This window comes from Pleurodeles waltl, chromosome 3_1 (genome assembly GCF_031143425.1).
Source record: "Pleurodeles waltl isolate 20211129_DDA chromosome 3_1, aPleWal1.hap1.20221129, whole genome shotgun sequence".
Classification (NCBI taxonomy): Eukaryota; Metazoa; Chordata; class Amphibia; order Caudata; family Salamandridae; genus Pleurodeles; species Pleurodeles waltl.
Window position 1 is genome coordinate 765250795 of NC_090440.1, and position 23909 is coordinate 765274703.

At 41.8% G+C, this 23909-nt stretch overlaps 1 protein-coding gene across 5 annotated transcripts in view; it reads right to left on the bottom strand.

The window, feature by feature from the left end:
- Positions 1 to 23909, bottom strand: part of BMAL1 (basic helix-loop-helix ARNT like 1) — a 573964-nt gene that overhangs the window by 319119 nt on the left and 230936 nt on the right. For 3 of the 5 annotated variants that reach the window (XM_069223570.1, XM_069223569.1, XM_069223571.1), the window contains one exon: positions 16298 to 16445. In XM_069223570.1, the coding sequence (XP_069079671.1) occupies positions 16298 to 16437 (140 nt within the window). In that variant the 5' untranslated portion in view covers positions 16438 to 16445. Of the gene's footprint in view, positions 1 to 16293; positions 16446 to 23909 lie in introns of all 5 variants that reach the window. The other 2 variants (XM_069223574.1, XM_069223572.1) reach the window with 1 other exon arrangement.

Below are 23909 nucleotides of genomic sequence, written 5' to 3' on the forward strand. Positions count from 1 at the left end.
CTACTGTAATCAGGTTCGTACAATTAATGGACTGTTATCAGTATACACTGACGCGCTTCCCTTATCTGGCATTGAAATTATATACTTCAAATGGAGAAAAAGCTAAATGAAAGTAGATACTCTTTAGCAACACAAAAAGATGGGTCATCAGTAGAGCGCTGTGGCAAGAATACAAAATATACCTACAAGGATTGATCTAGGTAAATTAATCTATTATTAATATTTCAGTGTAGTCCACACTGTCAGAACATCTGCTGTATTGTTATCCAACATGATATAAAAATATACACTTTATGGCACAGCCTTTTGGTGATGATATAAGATCTCCCTGCAAATGTCCGTGTAACACGCACTGTTCAACTCCAGAGTACAGAAAGCGTTCCTTCAGTAGTGCTCCACAATAAGCATTCTGCCAAGTACCTACGTGCAACTGTACCTCAAAGGTTCAGTTTTAATAACGATAACCCCTACTTCATTCCATAAAATCAAATGCTTTTGAAAGAGAGCACCACCACTTTCAGGAGACATGTCAGGGATTTCCTAAAATATTCAATTATGTACATTTCCTATTCCAATTATTAATCTGTCAAGCTAAGTGTGATATACTTTCGAGATAGGAGGAAATGTATCTTTAGGCACTGCCTATGAGGCCGCTTTAAAAGTCTAGCCAGACTATTGTTTTTCCAAAAACAGCATATATAATATACATACAGAGAGGCTTTTGGTCAATGGATTTCATCCATCGGGCTGCTAAATTTAATTCATATTTTTTTCCGCTCACTTGTAGCATACTGCATGGGGCAAAGGGGTGACCCACCTTACCCCTCAGTTCGCTGCACTTTGAGCGACTGCACGAAGCTCTTGCACATTAACATTCACCAAAAAATAGCTCATTTCTCTTCAATGACAAACCTGGTTCAAAGTGTGCTTTAATAAATTATTTGTTTGGATGAACCTTATAGTCTGGCTATTTACATTCCCTGCACTTTGAATGTCCAGTGAGATGGAAATTTATTTTCAGTTTCTGTTTTTTTTAGGTACTGTAATAAAAAGGTTTAAGTTACATTATAACATTGTAGCTGCCTGCAGTTTGAATGCTTGGTTGATGGTGATTTATTCTTGTTCCCTTAGCAAAAAACAGAAGAAACATGCATGGCATATCTGAATGGCTTGATATTTAAAACATTACACTAGTAAAGCGGTCCCCTCAGTGAAAGTCTTAACTTTACAACATTTTATTATGAGCAAATGACAGCCATATTTAGGTGGCTGCTTATTTTTTCATTTCATTTTGCGGCATATGCTTGCATGAAAAAAATATCCATTGCACCATCGAAAGCCAGTCCTATTGGCTTTGCCAATGTGTTTTTAATATAGTTTATAGTACCAGTTTTGCTGCAGAAGGGATAGCAACAATCTTAATACCCAGGCTCAACTTACCAGGGGCTCAGTAATTAATATTTCCACGTCTACCAGATGGACAGCATCAACTGGAATAGGCATGCTGTAGCACGACTTGTGCAACAATGTTCCAATAACAACTTTAATTAATTAATGCATAGTAAGGACTATTATTTACGTTAAAAAACCATAGAAATTCACTGAAAACACCAAAGGTTACAGGGATGTTATAGATAAGAAATAGAATTAAAAATATCATAGAACTCACGTGAGGGCATGAGTTATAGCTACCTTAGGCTGCAAGCTATAGTTACTTGAAATAACTAACTATAATTTCCCTGGTTTTGTGCGAGGAAATTCAGGACCCACCTATAACATCCCTGTAACTTTTGCTTTTTAAGTAAATATATATACGAGTACATCATGGTAATACTTGATGTTACACCACTGTATACCTCTATAGATCATAACCAGAGAATGCGGGCCTGTGAATATTTTCTAAGGGACAGACCCATAGAGCTGTTGGAACATACACAGATGTTGATGAATATGTTAAGATATTGCCTCACCCACAATGTACTCCTCTTTGAAACAAAGTATTATCTGCAGGAACAGGGTGCAACAATGGGTACCGCCTTTGCCCCCACCTACGCTAATTTGTTCACGGGGTGGTGGGAGAAGGAGGTGGCCTGGACAGAGGAGAATGAAAAGTATAATCAAAATGTTGCAATGTGGGCATGTTTTATAGATGATCTTTTTATTCCCTGGGAGGGTGATGCCATAGATTTGTGCTCCTATGTTGCAAAGTTGAACCAAAATGTGAACAATCCATGGTTCAAGAGTTCATATAGTAGAACATATTGTGAATTTTTGGATGTTGAAATTCTGGTCCTTAATACAAGTGACTAAATACATAGGAAAGCAACTGCCACCAATGCACTGTTACATGCCAATAGTGGTCATCCTGATGCCCTTAAGTGGACTATTCCATATGTCAATTGTTGAGAGCCGAAAGAGATTGTTCCACCAATGAGGAGTACAATAGGGAGTCATTAGATATGATGAATACATTTTTACAGCGAGGATAACCCAGGAGTATGCTTAAGGATGCAATGCGAAGGGTGGATATGAAATTGAGAGAACAATTGTTATATCCACGGGAGGGAGGTCCAAATGAGAATAGAGGTAATGTTATAAGGTTGTTTCTCAAGAATGACTCAGCACAGGCCAGTGTTAAAAAGATATTACATAGGAATTGGCATGTACTAAACACAGATGAGCACTTGAGCATAATAGTGGAAGCAGGACCACAGATAACCTTTAAGAAGTCTGGATCACCAGGGGATATTTTAACATCTACCTTCCTGGACACAAACACAAGGAATGAGAATTGGTTAACAAAAAAGACCTTGGGTTTTTATGGATGCCGCTCTTGTAAGGCGTGTCAATATGGATTAGACTGCAAGAGTTACTAAACATTTGAGGGGTGGACTATATTTATCCAGGAGAGTATTACCTGCAGTACTGACTATGTGGTTTATGCATTGAAATGTGGATTTAATAAATTGTACATAGGCAGCACCACCAAGAAGTTAAAGGTCAGGATCCTCCAACATATGAGAGCAATTGTGAATGGTGGTAGAAGTTTTCCTTTGGCAGTTCACTTTGAAAAGTATCATGCTTGATCCCTGAATTCCCTTGGATATTTCGGTTTAAAACATATTAGGGTACATCCAAGGGGAGGTGACAGGGAAAAAACATTACGGAGGGAGGAATCCAGACTAATACTATTGCTGGGAACTGAAGCCTCATATGGACATAATTTGGATGCTGACCTATATGTACATTATGAATGAATAGGTGCACTTTATGACTCCAATGTTGGATTTGGATCTCCCGAATTATTCACTTCACTTAAAGCGCATCTGGCTGTTGACATTATGTTAGTAACTATGTTCTAACTGAGTCACTTTTATCTTTGGGCACTATGAACCATAATGGGGATTAGTATACCTATCCATATAATAATTAGAAAAAAACATAATGAAGATTAAAAAAAATATTACAATGATATGAATGTAACTAAAATGCTAAATAATTTTTATGCTATATGTTATAATCAGGGGTAGAAATGGCGGATGTATGAGTACGGGATTTCAATGGATGGTTACAGTTCTAGTGTTTGGGGTGACGGAAGAAGGACTGTATAAATGAAGCCTATTGCAAGTTCTTGTAAAGCCCAGTTGAAGGCGTAGCTGAAACGCGTAGGCCGGTTAATTTTGTTTAATGCACTTCGCACGTTACTTAATTTAACATAATGATGCCAAAGGAGAAAATTATGATAAAAATCAAATAAATATCGGTAATTGGACAATGAGTTGTCTGTTCTTGTGCCGCAGTGTCGCTGGTCCAGGGGAGTGCCCATAAAAGAGACATGGTTTTCCTGAATATATATATATATATATATATATATATATATATATATATATATATATATATATATATATCTCTTGTCAAGCAAAACAACGCTTCACTCCTGGAGGCTTCTGTTCACAATTTACTTTTTCATTTTTCATTTTCAAATGACATTTCTTGGCAGGTTAAGTTACAGCATCTCTCCAGACACCACAGCGCATTTCGACATCCGTCTTTCTCAGCATTAAGCGATCTATGACTTCACGTAGGTGTTTAGAATAATGCTGGTTTACAATGATTCCCCTGCTTATTGAACATTAAGAACCACACGTTCCTGGATGCCTCTGGAGTTTTAAAGTGGAGGCTAATTGAAATGGTGTTTACACAGATGGAAACCACCTGTGGAAGACGGATGTTGCATTTTGTCTCTTATCAATATGATGTCTATAGCGATATCTGAGATATTAATTCTTGGAAGCATTGTGAAGACGCTATTTGGCGTTATAACTGCACCATGTTAGGTTTAAGATATGCAAGTGTTATTGCAGTGGCGGGTGATTGTTGTTCTTTGATGTTATAAATACAAAGGCAGAAATAAATTACTTTTCTCTCCAAAACTGAAAAAAATTTAAATTTTATATTTGCTGTGTTTTGTTTAATGACGTCAAAAATATAGTATTATACTTAAAGTGACTAAAAATGTGAAGGCTATTATTAACCATCAATGGGTGAATATCGACATGTATAAAATGTAGTTACTACTGTCAAATTTTACCTTCATGCAGGTGAACGTGATCAAGGCTGTGGTTTTCAGCCGAAACACATTATGCTTTGCGATTAAACTTTCCACTTTTTTGCATTTACTTATGTCCTGATTGTGCATTTTATATGGTTTTTGCTGTGTGTGTGAGATATATATATATTCACACAGTTCCTCCAAATTCATTTAGAAGAATGCTCGGACAACGAAATGAAGTCCATAAATAATTTAATTACAGATGCCTCCTCACACAACGCGTTTCAGCCGTAGCCTTGTTCACGTGTAGGCTGGCTGTGAGCTACACATGTTAAATACCATCCAAAACATAAGACATAAACAAAGGACTACACCAAATCAAATGCCTGCAATCCACAGGGAACACGGACGCCATTTTTAAATGTCCAAAATATAAATGTTAATTTGCATACACTTTACATAGATATACAAATCAGGATAGTATTTAAGGAAACAATTGTTACATCTCATAATTCTAATCTGATAATGCAGTAAATACAAACATGACCTCAATATTATACTCATTGCATTAATCACCTGATTATATTGAATATCAAAATAATAATAAAGGGCCAATAGACATATATATATATAGACACACATATATATTACACCAACACCCACTCCTCCTTCGAGGTGGAGATAACAAGCCACAGGTCGAAATGCATGCAGCAAACAAGAAGGTAATGCGGTTCGAACTGTGCGGTCTTGGTCACAGCGTTTAAGGGACCTGAATAAGAACGTTATGGTGGATCAATTACCCTTACCAAAAACAAGTAATAAGATGACATCTTTAACCAAGAGCATGGAGTGGTTCACCACTATTGACCTACCCTCAGCATACCATCGGGTAGCTTTACATCCAGACAGCCGTAGGCTTTTAAGCTATTCAAAGGGATCAATAATGTAATTCGTTTTCAGAATGACATCCTGATTATGGGGACATCCAGGAAAGAACATGATTCCAAGTTAGAAAAGATTATGCAAATTCTGAAAACCAATGGCCTTATTGCAGAGTTACCCACATGTACATTTGTAGAAAAGAAAGTTACATACTTAGGAAAACAAAATTAGTGGAAAATGTATAGAATCCAAAGCAGGGCTATTAGGTAGCGGAGGATACAGAAGGGAATCAAGGTATTCCAGAGAAGGAATGGGAGAGGCTTCAAAGAAGAAAGAAAATTTTAACAAAGGTACAAAAATGCATAACTGAGAGATGGCCAGCTACGAATGAATTAAAAGGCAACTTGCATACCTTTTGGGAGTTGAGACAGGAATTGTCTATAGAAAATAACATGATTCTACGCAGTGGCAGAGTTGTTCCCCCAGATGTACTTAGAGACAGGATACTAGGCATTTGCCAAGAGGGAAAGCTAGAGATTTCAAAGATCAAAGGTAGTGTTAAAGAACTTTACTGGTGGCCAGGAACTGATGTGGCAATAGAGAGAAAAGTAAGTGAATGTATACTATGTAATGAGGTGCAAAAAACATTTACAGCTTTCCAACCCCTGTTATGTCCCATTAAGTGTCCAGATATGTCATGGGAAAGAATAGGGTTGGACATTGCCAGACCTATATGCGAAAAAGGCACGCCCAAGTATAAAGTAGTGTTAATTGGCAATTTTCTAATTTGCCATAGATTAGCATTATGTTGAGTTGATTCCCATGCAACAGTAAATTGTTTGTACAAGATATGTTTGAGGGAAGGGCCGCCAAAAACCATATTGACAGATGATGGACCTCAATTTACATCAGAAGTTTTCAAAGAATATTTAGAAAGGAATGGTAACACTACATCTGTATACGATCCAGTTGGAAATTGCTTTATAAAGCGCTTCAACAGAGTATTGAATAACTCAGTACAATTAGCAAGAGAAGCAAATTTACAATGGGAAAGAGAAGTGTGGAGGGTGGTGTAGTCCTAGAGAGTTACACCCAATGTAACTACAGGTCACAGCCCCTTTGAGCTGATGAGGGGCAGGATACCATTAAAGAAGGATAATGTAGGGTGGATGTGTACAGCCAAGCAGAGTAAATGGACACCTGAGTCAGTTAAAGAGATCCTAATTAAGTCACAGAAGCATATTAAGGAATTTTATGATAAACACAAATGTAAACAAGATGACATACACATAGGAGATTTAGTAAGAGTCAAAGTGCCTGGCATTACAAGGAAAAGTGAAGGGAAATGTTACAGCCCTTTAAGCATGGTAAAGGTGTTGTGGAATTAAATTCTATTAAGTGACGGAGAAGTATGGCATTTGAGTCGTATTGCTCCGTACAAAGGGAAAGCAAAATTAAAACTGACTAGACCAACTTGGTTATTGGGCACAGCAAGTTGAGATCAAGGAAAATTTTACAACAGCAATATATGCAGAGGTGAAAGTGATGCTCTTGTGGGTGGGGGTACTCCCTTATCCAACAATACACTTTGCCCATGGGTAACAATATAACTGGGACAAGTGAAGGTGGAAAAATAACTAGATTTGGGAGGAGGATCACCAGACCAACAACATGTAATGGTTATGTATGTTATGTATAATCTAATGTTCACAGTATGATCTCACTATAACTTTGGACAAGATCTATACTATTAGGTCTTAATTTAAGATATAAATTAGCTACTTTTATTTTTATCTTTTTTATTTTAAGGAGGGGGTTATAAGGCAATATATAAAGGATTGTTTAAATTTGTCTGGCCTGTAATGCCATGCTTTAGCCATACTGTACACCAGTATGACTGCAGTTCAGCATGGCTAAAAGTCAGTAGGGTAAAGCAGAGTGCTGGATAGCGTGTTGTAAACTGGAGTGGAGTGTTATAGAGTGTCACGGAGGGAGCAGAGTGATGTAGAGTGGAAGGGCATAAAGTGGAGTAGAGGTGAGTACAGTAGAGTGTCAGAGTGGAGTGGCATAAGAGTGTTGTGGAGTGGTGCAGATTAGAGTGGCATGACATACAGGGTGTTCCGTGGAGTGGAGAAGAGTGTTGTGGATTTAAGTAGATTGTCATAGAGTGGATTGGCATAGAGTGGAGTAATGCAGGAGAGTGGACCGGCTTAGAATGGAGGAAAATGCTGTAGAGTCAAGTGCCATAGATTGGCATGGCAGAGTGGAGTTGACTGGTATAGAGTGAAGTAGTGTGTTGTAGAACAGAGTGGAGTAAAGTTCAATGGACTGGACTAGACAGATTTGTGTAGAGCACAGTTGAGTAGAGTAGTGTTGAAGAGTGGCACAGTGTGGAGTAGCGTTGTACAGTGGAGTGGCATAGAGTGAAGTAGAGTTTAATGGAGTGCTGTAGAGTTTAGTGTTGTAGAGTGGAGTGCCACAGAGTGGAGTTGAGTAGAGTTGAGTAGAGTGGCCTAGAGTAAAGTGGGGTAAAGTATAGCGGTGCAGAGTAGATTGGTGCAGAGTGCAGTGGTACAGACTGCAGTTGCATAGAGTGTTACAGATCAGATTGCAGTGGCATACAGTAGACTGTTTCAGAGTAGAGTGAAGTGGTAGAGAGTGCAGTGGTTCAGGATGGAGTGCTGTAGTGCAGTGGTGTAGAGTGGTGTAGACTGCAGTGGCATGGAGTACAGTGGTGCAGAATAGATAGTAGGGCATGGAGAAATGCAGAGTGTAGTGGCGTATATTGCAGTACAGCGGCATAGAGTTGAGTGGTGCAGAGTAGAGTGCAGTAGTGCAGAGTGGTGCAGAGTAGAACAGAGTGGCATATAGCGCAATGGTGCAAAGTGGCGTAGTGTGCAGTTTGTTTTGCTCACTAATAACCGAGCTGAAACACTCAAGCACTGACTAAAATCTCTGGAATGTGCTTCTTAGTCTAAAAGGAGATTAGCATGCTGAAAGCACAAGTTTAAAAATGGTCACAGCAAATATATGTATCTATATTATAATGCAAAGCAAATAATGAATTTAAAAATAAGCATTATCATGAGGCAATGGCACAACTGCTTCTTCTCTCTCCTATTCAGCATCAGATTGTCAGATCCCAGAATCGATCGAGGAGAGAAAGATCAATTATCCTCACGGGAAGGATGACAAAGCCCAGCGTCCTGGGTATGCCTGAGATCTGAAAACACTCTCAGTCCCCGGTCCATCTGGTCTTGGCCTCTTATACTTTGAACAAACAAGAGAGGAAAATTCAAGAGCCTCCCTCTCATTGCAGAAGTTTATTTATTTAAAAAAACGCTGATTGCTTTAGGCCAGTTTTGAAAATAACACGTCGGTACTTGGCCACAACCAAAAGGTGTTAATTCTAAACAAGACCATTCCCTGTTGTCTTAGTACATTCTTATCAGTCTAAGCCCTTGGTGGGAAAGAACACGAAAAATAAAAACATGAGGACAGTGTACACCGTGGAAAACTACTTACAGCTTTTAACGTGTTGGTGGCTAATGCCAAAACAAAGTCAATGGGCATAATGAAGCTGGTGGTCACTAATGTGACGTATGCTGCTAGGCTAAGTGCAACATGGAGTCAGTGGTCAAAACATAAATATCACTACACAGTTGCATAGATTACTGATGCATTGGGTTCAGTTGCAGTGAGTACAGTCTTGCAAAGTGCAGTAGCATAGAGTAGAATAGCACAGATTTGAATAGAGTAGTGTAGAGTGCAGTAACGGAGCACAATAGTGTAGAGTAGCGTACAGCGGCACATAGTAGAGTGGCCTTGAGTTCAGTGGCGGAGACTGTAGTCTTGCAGAGTAGAGGTATAGAGTGCAGTGGTATAGACTAGAGTGGTGCACAGTAGAGTGTTGTACACTACACTGGTGAAGAGTAGAATAGAGTGGCATAGCATACATTGGTGTAGAGTGCAGTGGAGTAGCATGCAGTGACAGAATGTTGCAGAGTAGAGAGTAGAGTTTAGTGCAGTGGCCCTCCACCTTTTGACCATCATGAAGAGTGTCTGTCAGGCTGAACAAAGGCCAGCCTGACAGACTCTTCATTTTCAGCTCAGACAGCCAGGAGTGAGCCATGCGTGATTTGCGCAGACTCCTGGCTGCCTGAGCTGAACTTTGCTGGGCTGAGGAGGTCACAGCTCCTATGGGCGTGACCTCCTCGGCTCAGCAAAGGTGCCTCGAGGCCCTCCCCTGAGTGACGAGGAAAGCGTCACCCATTGACACTCGCCCTGGGCGCTTCAGGTTTAAGCCCTGAAGCGCCCAGGGCGAGTGTCAATCAGTGACACTTCGTCACAGAGTGGGGTGGGGTCAGCAGTCTCACTGACCCCATCCCACTCTGTGACGAGGCTGGGATTGCTGCCTTCCCTCATGGGCTGATCTAAGGTCAGCCCATGAGGGAAGGCAGCAGTCCCAACCCTCCTGGGACCTGGAGGCTGAAGGTAAGTGTGAAAGAATGAGTGTGTGTGATGTTTTAAAATGAATGTTTGGTGCGTGCGTGCATGTTTGAATGGTATGAGTGTTGTTAATGGATGTGCGTGCGTGTCTGTGTGAAAGAATGAGTGTGTGTGTGTGTATGTGTGTGTGTGTGCTTCCAGGCGCCCCGCACTCCTAAAGCTGCCGCCGCCACTGGTTTAGTGGTATAGAGTGCAGTGGTGCAGAGTGAGCTGGCTTTGAGTAAAGTGGTGTTGAGTGCACTGGCATAGAGTGCAGAGATTTAGAGTAGAGTGGCATGGAGGGCAGTGGCATAGAGTAGAGCAGTGTAGAGCAGAGTGATGCAAAGTGGCAAGTGTAGTGTGCAGTGGCACAGAGTACAGTAAAGTGGAGCATGGTGAAGTAGAGTGGCATAGACTGCAGTGCGTGGAGTGGAATGAAGTGGCATAGAGAGGAGTGGTGCAGGGTAGAATGGAGTGGCACAGAAGGCAGTGGCATAGAGTGGAGTGGAGCAGCGCAGAGGTGAGTATAGTGGCGCTGTGTGCAGAAGCGTAGAGTAGGTTGTTTCAGAGTAGAGTGAAGTGGCATAAAGTAGAGCGGTGCAGGGTACAATGCAGTGGCATAGAGTAGTAGTGTAGAATACATAGTTGTGGCACAGAATGCAGTGTTGCAGAGCAGAGTGGCATATAGTGGAGTGGCACAGAGTGGAATGTTGCAGAGTAGAATTAAGTGGCTTAGACTAGAGTGGTGTAGAATGCAGTGGCCAAGAGTGCAGTGGTGCATTTTAGAGTGCACTTGCATAGAGTAGAGTGGTGTCGAGTAGAGAGGTAGAGTACAATGTCAGAGTGCAGTGGTGCACAGTAGATTAGAGTGGCAAAGAGTGTATTGGTAGAGTGTACCACAAGTGAGCCAGAAGGGGAGAAGAGGGCACTTCACTAATTTTACCGAGATATAGGTGGTGTGCAAAATACGGACTGTTGAGCCCTGTTGCATCAGAAGGAAAAGGCGGGAATGACAACTACATACGCTGCAGTCATAACATGGGAACACCAGATTATAAAGAGTGCAGGGTTGCTACAACATAGAGCTTCATCTATATTGCGTTTTTATCAAAGTTCTTGTACAAAAGTTGTATCCCCAGCAATCAAAGTCTATATAGCTAACGCGCAAGGAGCAGCCTTGTACGGAGCAGAAGTATGGGGATTTTCTAATTGCAACAAGATAACAGTGGGCGAAAATAATTTCGCAAGGGCCTTGATTGCATGTCCTCATTCCACACCCCTGTTTCCATTATTTTCTGACTTGGGTTTTAGTCGAGTAGCTGACCTAGTCATTTTAAGACCTCTTCTTTACTGGATTAGGGTGTGGACCACTCCTGAACTAGATATATATAAGACCTCATTACTTGATTTACTGAAACACCAAAATGCTAAAACGCTCCCCTGGATTAAACACGTGTCCCATTGGTTTTATTTGTTAGGTTTGGGTGATCTATGGGAAAATCCTCACAACTTAAAGAGACGTCACAAAAATGTTTTAAAATCAACCTACAGTATAGGTCTTATGTTAGGGATAATGATGTAACCTGCACAACACATTGCCGTTTAACCAATTATTTTATTGATTTTAAATGGACTCCGCAGTTTGAACTCTATTTGGATATTATACCAGATTTGCAAGGTAAAAGCTTGTATGCAAGGTTCCGGTTTGAATCCCTGCCCCTGATGTCATTGACCCATAGCTGGGGGCAGAGCAGTCTTTCCGATACATGTCCTGCCTGTGGTGGCATTTCTGGGTTTTTCTGCACAGCATTTGTGATCCCACGGTCAAAATGGATCCGTAAAATTTGTAGGGCCTTGGGATTAAAAAATAGTTTCTTGGCCATACAGGTTCTAAAAAGCCATAATTCAACTGATGTAATTCTTGCAGTAAGCAAATTCTTAGTGGCTGCATGGCACATACGTCGTAATTTTTTTAAGTAAACAAGGATCTATATCACTGTTTTAGATGGGACCTTTTAGATTTTTATGTGCAAAAATTGATTTTATCATATATTTTATGTTTATACTAAGTTATAGATGTTGTATTTAAATGTGATTACCTATTTTATCTACTAGTTATTGTGCTTGCTGCTTTCATGGTCAATAGATCGAATAAAGCTGATGATGAATGAATGACAGCTACATACGCTGCAGTCCTCTACTCAGTAGCAGAAGCTGATTTATAGGCGGGGGTAAGGGTAGTCATCAGTGACCTGAAGGAATAAAGGCCAGAATGAGCAGGCAGGTGGGATGGAGCTATACTGACTCCCAAACAAAAGAGCTAAAAGGATGTGCAACAAGGAAGGAATGGTCATGGTGAGCCTGGATTGAATGGGCAGTGAGTGCATCCTCCTTGTTCCTACAGTTCCCTGATCTGCACCACAACATATTTATGGTAAAGGTCTACTGAGGAGATGATGGTCAAGTGAAATTTAAACAACATAGACTTTAAGGTCTCTTGCAACACACTGACAACACAAATGAGTCGCTAATAGGATAAGGTCCCTTTATCCAGGAAAACACTGTCATAGCATTTCCAGCAAGGATGGACTGCACAATCCTAGGTTATTTTGAGAATTAAATATCCTTTGACTGGGTGACAGCAAAGAGCTATGATGCAGGATTTTTTTAAACGCTTTAGTGGTATCAATCAAAGCTTGTGCATTACCAACTGAGCTAAGTTGATACAATTTAAAAATAATGAACCGAATAAAATAACAAAAGAGATAAAAATGTAAAGATCCTCCAAGGTTCTGGAATTTGATGATAGCTCCAAAACAAATTAATCAGGTGGTGAAAGGCTGATGGGTGTGTACATTGCTTGTTTGGAGGTGAGAGACTATAGTAACCACACTTTGAATCGAATGAGCCGAGGCACCCTGGAAGGAGGATGTTTTCAGGCCCCTTATAATGTTTTCTGTGTACATGAGCTGGTGGTAATATTGTATTGACCATTTCTAGGCTGAACTGCTCCAGTGAGAATATTTGCCTGGTGAGGATACCTCTATCTCCTTGGCCTCGTAGGTTTCTGTGTGATATACCGAAGATATTTGTCTGAGACACGTGTTGGTGTAGAAATAACAGCTCCTGCCCATCGACCATTTACTTAATGAAAACATTTAGAAAGTGAACCTGGAAAGGGCCATACAGTGTCAGATGAGCTTCTGCATGAGATTTATTAAAAACTATGGTTAGGCAATTCTAAGGCACTCCTTAGTTTCTTACAGGCAGGGTAAGATTTATACTTGATTGCGTCCAGTTTCTGACTTCCAGGGGCCGTTTTATAGAATACGGCAGGATACTATCCTTGTTTGCACCAGGCTCACATTTCAAAAGTTGATCCCGGCGCAAACAAGGAGAGTGCGCCATATTATATTCAAAGTGCTGCTCTAGGGCAGCTGCAAACTCATGCTGCCCTCAGGGAAATACATTTAAGGGAAATATGGAGCAGCTGTGTAATTTTTAAAAGCTGTTCTGTGTTTGTTTGTGCAGTTTGCCCTTTCCTGCGTTTTTAAGGGAGATTAGAGATCCCCTTGCAGGCAGGTGCAGTAAGTGACAGCACCCACCTGCAAGGGGATGATTGGAGCGGGGTGTATGGGACCCCTTTTCTCCCCCCAGAGGGCTGCTTTTAGAAGGTGCACAGTAAGTTTGCTACTTTCAGTGCACCTTCCAAAGGCAAGTTTGCCTCTGCGCCTACATCAGTAACATGGCACGAGCGCGGAGGCAAACTGATTCCCTCATTTGTATGGGGCATGCAAATGAGGGCACGCCCTCCAATGGTAGCGATGGTGCTATATATGCGCTAGCGCAAGCATTTGCGGCCCCTTCTGTAATACCAAAGTGCCACGAGTAAGTGCACAGCGGGGGCACACAACCCCAGGGTACTTCTGTAATACGGCTCCAGGTGCAAGTCTATGCGAGCGCTTACCTGAAGAGGGCTGCTTAGGACATGGCATGTCTATTTTGTACTGCAACATCTTTTTACCATTACCTCAATGTCTGTTGTGGTATTTGTTTACAGTGTCCACATTCCGGAGTTTAAAAATACATTTAGAATGTCCATCTTATTTTTCCAATCTTACTATTATGCTTGGAACACGGGCAAAATAAAGATGAAAGGATTCCCAAATAGTTTCAATGACAAGGAAAGGGACGAGAAAACGGTAGACAACAAGCACCACTGAAAAAACTCAGATGGGAGAAAGAGTGGTTAGACATTAAAATGCATATTTTAAAGAGATCCTTTAGTGTTCAGGAGTTCTTTTACAGGGAGTGGAAAATTAAACATTAGGACTGGCTCGACTGAGGGCGTAGATGTCTAAAAAACCAAAAAGGAAGGACGGGAGTATCTTATGTAGACTCTGCCTCAGGTCGAAGTATACAAAAAAGTGATGGCTCGAATACTTGAATTATTCTCAGCCACTGGTAATTACTCAGGCCGCATCCCATTTATATTTTGCTCCCTATGCCACCGCAGTTTGGACCCAGACATATGACTGCTCTAGTAGGAAAAGGGCAGCCTGAACCGCCAAGACAGGTCCTCCCTGAAGCGAAACACAGGCAGCCCATTACCGATTTTGACCTCATTAGAATTCTGCCTTATGTGTATGGCAATTAAAATTACTTTATTTGTACTTTAAAATAATTAAAATACTGAAGCGTGTCTGGTGATGTGGCATGACCCTGTGGAGCATACCCATGTCTGTGCATGCAACATGTCAAATTTTTAGTATCATGCTGGCTATATTAAATGACTTCCATTCAGAGTCACTGCGTGTAAATTTACTTTGTGATTTCCTGAAATTTTGTAATGGATCATGCCTTTGCAGGACTTATGTTGGACACCCCTGACCTAATAGTTATGAATATGATGAAGATCCCATGATGGCATAGTATACTCTTGTTTTTAGTCTAAGCTCTTTCACTTGTCCAGCTAGCTTAGAAACCTCACCCAAAACCTGAATGTTTTATAGGCTTAAGACATTAACAAGCTTAGACTGAGCCTGAGAACTGGTGCTTGGTTGTCAATCCACAATTGCTACGTGTTAGGTAACGGCCTAGGAATTGCAATACTAAATTAAAAGATTTCTCTTGACCCTAGTGCATAACTCTACTGAGCAACAATCAGAGGGGTTGAACAATTCCCATTAAAGATGGTGGGTGAAGTACAAGCCCAATCTAGAATGCAATCACTTGCAGTGGTCTTCCCAAATGCAAGTACATCTTATAGCTGCAACAGAGGCATAAAGCAACATGAGGCCAATATGCACTTGATCTCTAGGTTTAAGCGTTATTTTATCAATTTAATGCAATGCAATCGCAGCACAAAATAAATAATGGATTTATTGCATAATGAGACAGATTTTATTAAAGCTATCCCCTACATATCTCAGTTACAGAGGCCTAATTACAGCAGCTTGTAGAAAAGGCAGTACGTGAGGAAACAGTTAAGGTGCAACACTGCCTTTGTGCCCTATATTCCTTTGCAGAGGAAGGGCTGAAGATACCCTGTCACAATATAATAGAAGACCATGGGAGAGAAATTCCATAGTAAAACCTTTGAGGCATCCTTGAGAAATAAAATACAGAGAGTCTGGTTAATCTCAAGGTGCAACAGGACTGACTTTTGTTTCCTACTGAATGACCAGAACATGCCCTGGGTAGGTCTTGCTATTGTACATGAGTAAGGAGTTACTGCCAATACATGGTGATGGGCTCTTCTAAACTGTGGAGTGTCAGTGGTATTCTGAAATAAAATACCTAGTTTATTTGTTGTAGATTCCAGAGTTTGAGGGGAAGGGACCAATCTGCAGGAGTCTAAAGCTAACAATGGAGGTAGTGAAAATAGACCTTAACAGTCAACTGCCATTTCCCTTGACTGCTTCATTTTTCGCTGCCAGAGAGTGCTTGCTAATACAAAGTGAAGGAAATAAAATGCACAAAAAATAAAGACACGTACTAATGAAAGTGGCAGAAAAGGCTAATTGAGCTTACTTTCATGTGATCGTTGTAGTACATTATGCAATGTTTATTTAGCACCTAAAACACTATGTTTCTGGCACTTCTGTGGGTTGGTGCAAGGATCTGATGTTCTTCCACTGGATGCAAGCCAGACATCCCACAAGTGCATAATGCCCAAATATCAAGGGTAAAATCAAGTCAATTAGCCATATACATGTGAAAAAGAAATATTACATTAGCACTGGTGGGCTGCACACTTCTGTGTAGGAAGTATTGGAGCACAAAGCCTCAAACAAAGAAATATTGACAAAACTTTAAAAAGGTATATTGCCAGGAGTTTAATATCCTTTCAAAATGGTTAAAAACTGTACTTACTGGTAATCAGTTGAACTGCCCTTCCTTTTCCGACTGCAATCCATGCCCGTAGAACTAAGAGAACTAGAGATAAGATCTGTGGGACCCGGTGACATGAAATCACTAATGGTAGAAGAAATATCCATCCTTTGGTCAGCCATTGGATCATCTGTAATTTGCAAAAATGAAATTAGGAAGAATCACCCACTCCAATATTTCACAACACGTTGCATGTGTATAAACAACATTAACACTTGCTACTGGTTTACTTCTGATTTTGCTGATAGTATATGAAACCATCTCTTGCTTTAGCTGCAAAGCTCTGAAAGCGGAGGTGCATCATATTTCCATTACACAACAGAAACAAGTAGAGCTTTGAGAGACTCTAAGTGAATACATGTATAAGATTACATTTCAAGTAAACCTGTGTTGCATAACGGTAACCCAGTATTGCTGAGGGAACAGCCTGTTCCTGAACAGCAGAAAGTAATCAACTTAATAAAATCGCTTTTGACCTACAAGCAATACAGTGAAAGGCACAAAAGGCAAATGTGAGAAAATGAAAACATGACTGGATACCTCGTGTGTAAGCTCATTCTAGCAATAGAAGGCCCTCTCTTTAGCGGGTCACGATCAAAAGCAGGTCAGTAAGACACCCGTAGAAAGCGTTCCGTGGATGGCCATTTGTTGACCCCTAAAATGAGCCTGTATCACAATGGGAACTATATAGTAAAAGGCCTCATCCAAATCGGTATCTGAAACAGATAGGAGATTGGGTAAAATGTACACGGATTAATGATGGCCTAATGGCTCCTTGGAAAATTCCTTCGGACTGACTAAAAAAGAAAAATTACATTCATGGTGATTCTATTACTTGACTTAGTTTTTTTTTATCCACAATTGGATCAGAATTACTTGCACTCGTGGGAGGTCATGCAACACCTACCTAAACAAGCATTGGCAAATCCAATTGGTCTCGGCAATCCGTGAGCTATTGGCGTTGTCAATGTCGCTGTGTAGCCGAGACCTAAATGGTGGCAGGTGGGTCCATTTATTATCATTCCTCTCCACTCTCTAAATTCTAGAAAATGTAATTCTGTTGTGTAGTCACCAGTACACACTTTTGGAATTAGTTTACAAACGGGTTTGACTCCCGACACTTGCTCCCATTATTTAGACCTTTGCAATAGTTTGTTTTTCTTTAAATATCATTACAGCAAGCACTGGAATGTCTTGGGTTTTCTAAAAACGGTGTTTTTTTTTGGGGCATGTGAGAATCACTTTACAAATGCATCAATGATGTATAGTTTATGTGTTTTTTATTTGTGCCCGAGACCTAAAAAGAAACGCTTAGTGAAATGGGAGTGTTTACAACTTTAAAACTTGCACTTAATGCTGTTGTCTTGTTAATCGCAAATCGTGATAGGAGTTTAATATGTTTGTCATTCACCGGCAGTCTAAAAGTTCTCCTATTCCAGTAACAGCAAGTACCTCGTCAGCACACAGCTACCGGCGGAAGCATCTTTCACATCACATTGGCGTCATTGCCATGAACCAAAGACAACTACATCCAGGAACACAAAAGAACTGTCGCGTCTGTCTCGCAACTGAGCACATAAACACGGTGGCCTTGTTGAAGAAGAGAGCCTCATTCAGAGAATGCCTGCAACATACGAATGGCCACGAAGCATACTGCTTTGGCCTTGCTTTCTCCGAGGCATTTTATCTGCGCAGACTTCCAACTGTCAAAATCGATGTAAAGCAGCACAGTTGGAGAAATATCTGCGGCGTGCTTCTCACTAGTTTTCGCCGCGGAACAATGCGATCCAGAGTTTACAGTTTATAAATATTGTTTACATGTTTTTCGTGGTTTATTACATAGTAAACAAAGCTCATCTGCGCTATGTGGTGGATATCTTTTTCACTTTTAAAGGATTTACACTTTCCCCTGTTAACAGCAAAAACAAATGGCAGCTCTCAGAGAGCTAGAACTCCCTAAATATCCACCTAGATCAGAAGTCTTCAAACGTTTTGATGCCGAGGGCCCCCTCTCAAAGATTTTTAGGTGTGAGGACCCCCTCCAGACAAACATTTCTAGAACCTGGTACTCCTCATCATCAACAAATAAATGTCCAAATTTCCGACAGTGTTTAGCAAAGGTGTTGCTAAAAACAAAGGTCCTCATTTATGAGGATTTGGCGTAGGGCAGTGCCCCAAGTCTTCTTGCTACACTGCCCTTTGCCAATACAAAAAGTCAGGAATGCACTGTATTTATGAAATGCAGTGCATTTCTGTCCTTTCCCCCTGTGCTGGCGCACAAATTGCTGCCTAGCGCCAATGTAGGCAGGAATGTTTTGTGCACAAAGGGGCACGTTCATACACAAAAACAACCCAGAGAGCCATTGTACCTCTTTCTGTATGTGTGGCAGTTAGCAACACACATGGACAGAGGAATAACAAGGAGACATTTTTTTTTTTCCTCATTATGCCTGCTCTGGGAGGCGTAAGGTTTTGGTACTGCTCCAGTTTACATGATTTTGTAAATCTGGGGCAGCGTCAAAATCCATGGGTGTTGCGTGGGAACATACACCACAACGCCTATGGAATGCCTCCTTGACGCAAAGTAAGGCAATGCAGTGGCTTGGGCTGCCTTGCCTTACTCCATATCTATGAGGCCATTCAAAGCCATTCAGGGTGGCTTTTTGTCACCTCATACGTATGATTAAGAGGCTTGTGCGGTAGGAGCATCAAAAAAGTGATGCTCCAGCAGTGCAAGCCTCTCATAAATAAACCCCCAAATATTCTAAGTTGTTTTTAAGTCTTTTCCTGCCAAGTAGCTACATATAAAATGACAGCCAGCTTAAACGAAAAATAAATAAAAGAAAGTTGTTACTCATTGGGAAATGCACTGTAGTACATTATGAAAACTCTATTAGTTAATGCACCACAGAGGTCTGTGTGTTACCAGAGAGCGACAGAATTAAATCTTGGTTGGTGCAGTAGAGAATAGTGACATGTATTTTTAGTGCCATGAGGTCACAGCCTGTGACAGAAAGCACTGTGAATATGTAAGGCATTATTTTATACTTGTATTACACACAGTATAAGATAGGCCACTATAAAATGGTTTAAGAAAACTGTGCTTCCAAAATGTAGTTTTAATTAATACCAGGGCATATGCAATACCTTTTTTAATAGCTGTCCCTTCAACACCTCGAAGTGAAGTGCTGTGCAACTACAATTAAAAGCACACACACACACTTCTTAACTTTTTGCACTACCCCTAAAAAAGAATAAATGTTTGTGATCACAAAGCTTTGAGTGATTGAATCAGCTCCCAAGCATCCTTTTCAGTTGCAGATTACCCTTTACATTTGAAGATCAGTTCGTAGAACACATTTGCATTTCATTCAGGAAGCAGGCGCCCTGGTATGAAGGCCTCCTTAGCTGTCTGTGCGTCTTTCACAGCACAGGAGACTCAATAAATCAAAGTTCACCTGAGGCATTTTAACTATCGGCTGGGTGAAATGCGCGACCCCCTTTTCAGGGCTCCACGCCCCCCTGGGGGTCGTGACCCCCAGATGGAAGACTTCTGACCTAGATCCTTTGCTGTAAACCCTCCATTATCTGGTTACACATCCCTAAGCAGAGGCAAAGATTTAGAAAGCCCCAGGGAATTTAAAAATAATGTAACACATGGCTCTGAAAGGTCCTCAAGGAGGTAGGCGCTGAAGCAGAGATCGGAGGCACCGCACTGAATAAGTCTAAGCAGGAGAGGGGTGGTATCCCAGAGAGCAGGTGGTGTAACAGCTTGAGCTTCTGACTTCAAGCTGGAGGAGCGAGGTTCAAGTGTCGGCGTCAGCTCAGCATCCTGTGGTTCTGGGGAAATAACAATCTCCCTGACCTTCATGGGTGGTTTGATACCTGCTGCAATTTGTATGTATTTTGCAGGCAAAACTGGCATGCACTGCTGCAACAAGCATTTGCTAGCAAGAGTGAAAATAGCAAAACACCACGAAACACACTGCATGCACGGTCACCCATTTAAATAAAAAAGTAGTTCCAAAACAATGGCTGAAAAGGGCCGCTGCGTATGTTTAAAGGTAGCTGGGTGGTGCGCCTGAGGAGGGCTAACCAGAAGAAGATGTATGATGTATGCATGCCATTCACAAATGGGAAGAAGGAAAAACAGAGCAACAATGCTGCCAGCAAATGGGAAGCCTATGGACAGGCTGAAGCCCACAACAGTAGATACAGCAGTCTCGGTTCGAGACAGCTCATATGTGCAGTCTAGAGCCAAGACCTAAAAATGACTGGCACTTTAAAATTGTGAGCCTGGATCCTGTGCAGAAAGCTTAGTCATCCATTAGCCCCACCCCCATAATTAAACTACCATCCAAGCCAGACCTTGTTTTAGCCAACACCTCTGGTCTATACTTACAGCGTCGATGGCTGGGTGGGAGAGGCAGCAAAGACTATAAGGCTACCAAAATCTCCTTGGGGCAATTTGGCTTTTTTGGAAATTGAAAGTGAATTACAGCAGGTGATTGTACTACTAATGGTGAAGTACTTAGCAATATAACAGAAGTATCCATCTGGCAACTAGATCATCACACCCTTGTTGCAGTAAGTAAGTCCAAGATGAAAATAGGTGGTCCAAAATTCTGAAGGAACTTGTTTTCTCTAAATAAAACTTTGGATCCTAGGCATCGCCTGATTGAGCAGAGTCCCTCCAGAAAAGAAGGTAAGAAAACTGGAAGAAAATTATAAAAGGAATCTCCTGTATTAACTTTTTAAGTGCAAGTGTCAGCCAATAGTCAACACTGGGGAGGTTCCCAATCAGCCTTATATTTTTTTTGTTTTTGTTCTGTAATGCCAATCAGCACATTACAGTAAAGTGAAAATAAAACAAGCTGATGGGCTCGTTTTACTTTCACTGACTCAGTGCTTGGGGGTCTATCTCAGCCTCAGAGCACTGGTTCTTTTAGGAGATATATCATTAGAAAGGAGAGAATCTCCCCTTTCCAATGCTACCTCCCCCCAGTGGATCCCTGCTTGGGATCACCAAAGGGGAGGAATCTCCAAGTAGGGATCCGCCCACTAAGCACCAGGGATGGGTGTAATTGAACAAGCTATTTACTATTGGTAATGCCTTATCTGGTAGAAACTCTACATAGCTGCAGATTCCTTACATTAGAATATCGTCAGGCATCAGACTGGATCTGGAATTTTTTGGTGCGCAGAACCCAGGCATGCCCGTAGGTGGCGTCATTTGGCTTTGCCTGTCATCAACTTAGTTTGAGCTGGAAGGGATGTGCCTAGTGCCAATATAGCCACAACCCCAGTGCACTGATGTAAGTTTCTTTTTGTGACTTGCCACACTAGGAGGGCTGGGCCACAAAGAACACTGTCCACTTATTTGGAAAAGTAGGGCCTTGAAAGGGGAAAAACCCTGTCTGTAGAAATCCGTTTGCAGAGCGAGGAAGATGGTTGGGTCGGTAAGAAATTTGCAGCTAGACAGATTCTCTACCAGATAAGGCATTATTGAAGGTAAGTAACTTGTTCATCTGATAGAAACTTCGAGCTGCAGATTCCTTACCTTAAAATAGATACCTAAGCAACACCTGCCTGGCAGTGGGTCTGCAAAACTGCTTCACCCTAAAAAGTCCTGCAGAACAGAAAAGGAAAGTGCCGGTCCCAACTGACCTGACTGTCCAGGCAGTACAGTTTGGTAAACGTGTACAGAGAAGCCTAAGTTGCTGCCTGGCAGATGCTGAGGACCGGAACTGTGCATGCTAATGCAGTGGCCGCAGCCTTAGTTATGGTGAAATGAGCACGCAAACCCTTAGAAGGTTGCTTTTTGGGCGGTACATAATAGTTTTTAATGCAGAACATGATCCATTCGATCTGCACAGCAATTCCTCTTATTTGCTATGACATACCCCGTGAAGAGTTAGTCATCCACCTGAAACTGTTTCAAATAGCCAAGTTAGAACGACAATGCTCTTTTTGGGACCAGTCAATGGAGTCAGCCTCTTGCTTAGAGGGATGCACTGGAGTATAAAAGTAGGCAGGGTAATGAACAGGCCCGCCTGAAAGGGAGTGACACCTTTCGGGAGGAAGAAAGCCATAGTGAGAAGAACCAGCTTGTCTGGGAAGATGTTTAGGTATGGAGGCTTAGATGACAAGGCCTGAAGCTCACTGAACTTCCAGGCAGATGTTATTGCCACTAGGAGGGATGTCTTGATGGTAAGGAGCCTGGGAGGACAATTGCGCATTGGCTCAAAAGAAGCGCCCATCAGAGAGGTGAGCAGTAGATTGAGGTCCCACTGAGGCATGACGAACATGTGTTGAAAACCTTTCAAAAACCTATTCACAACAGAGGATCTGAAAAGGGATTGTTGATCTGGCAACCGTAGATAGGCAGAGATGGCAGAAAGATAGTCCTTTATGGTGACCAAAGCAGAGCTCTACTTCTCAAGAGAAAGAATAGAAGGACCTGAGAAAGGAAAGGGGAGAAGAAATGGGGAGATCAACCTGTCTTTCTGCACAACGTGCCACAAACTTGCCCCAGTGGAAGGTATATACCATCTTGGTGAAGGAACACCTGGCTGTCAAGATAACATTGCAGACTTCGGGTGGAAAGTGAAAAGCTGTCAGCTGTCGCTGCTCAATTTCCACTCATGAAGGTGGATTGTTGCCAGGCTTGGGTGGAAAGCCACCTCCTGCAGCTGCAACAGGAAGTCCTCACAAAGTGGCAACCTGATCTTAGGACCTATTGTCATGCTCAACACTGTCTCTGGGCAGGTAATAGTATTAGCGGTAAGGCATTTAGGAGGCTTAAGCTCCACTTGAGATAAAGAGCATCTCTGAGCTAGAGTCGCCTTGTAAACTCCATTGCAAAAAACTGTGGACATTAAGCTTTAGCGAAAAGGTCTAACCAAGGCTCTTACCATTGCTGAAAGATACCTTGCATCACCTCTGGGTGGAGACACCATTCGTGATCCTCTAGGGGTCTTTGGCTGAGTTCATCTGCCCTGACATTCAGAGGGCCCAACAAGTGTTGAACTACCAGGGATATGCCCTGATGTACCAGCCATGTCCAGAGGCTCTTGACAAGGGGTCCACAACCCTGCTCCACCCTGTTTGTTGCAGTACCACGTGGCTGTGGTGTTGTCCAAGAACACCTACATTAGCCATTCCATGATGGAAGGTAGAAAGGCAGTCAAAGCCAGATGGATTGGCCAGAGTGCAAATAGGCTGATGTGGAGTCCAGATTGCGCCAGAGATCAGAGGCCTCTGATCTCCAACTCTCGCAAATGGCCACCCCCATCCCAAGAGTGACACATCTGTCACTACTGTCAACTCTGTTTGAGGAGGGGAGAGAGTTCTGATGCTGACCCAATTGCAGTTAGTTAACTACCACCACAGATCTTTTGCAGCTCCCTCTGCAATACAAACCATGTTGCAGAGATTCCCCTGATGTTGCGCCCACTGGAACTTCAGATCCCAGTGCAGAGACAGCATCTGTCAGCAGTATAGGAAAGTGCCCCTTTTGGCAGGATTATCCCCCACTTTTTGCCTGATATTGATGCTGACATGACAGAGTGTGCTGGTATCCTGTTACCCAGGC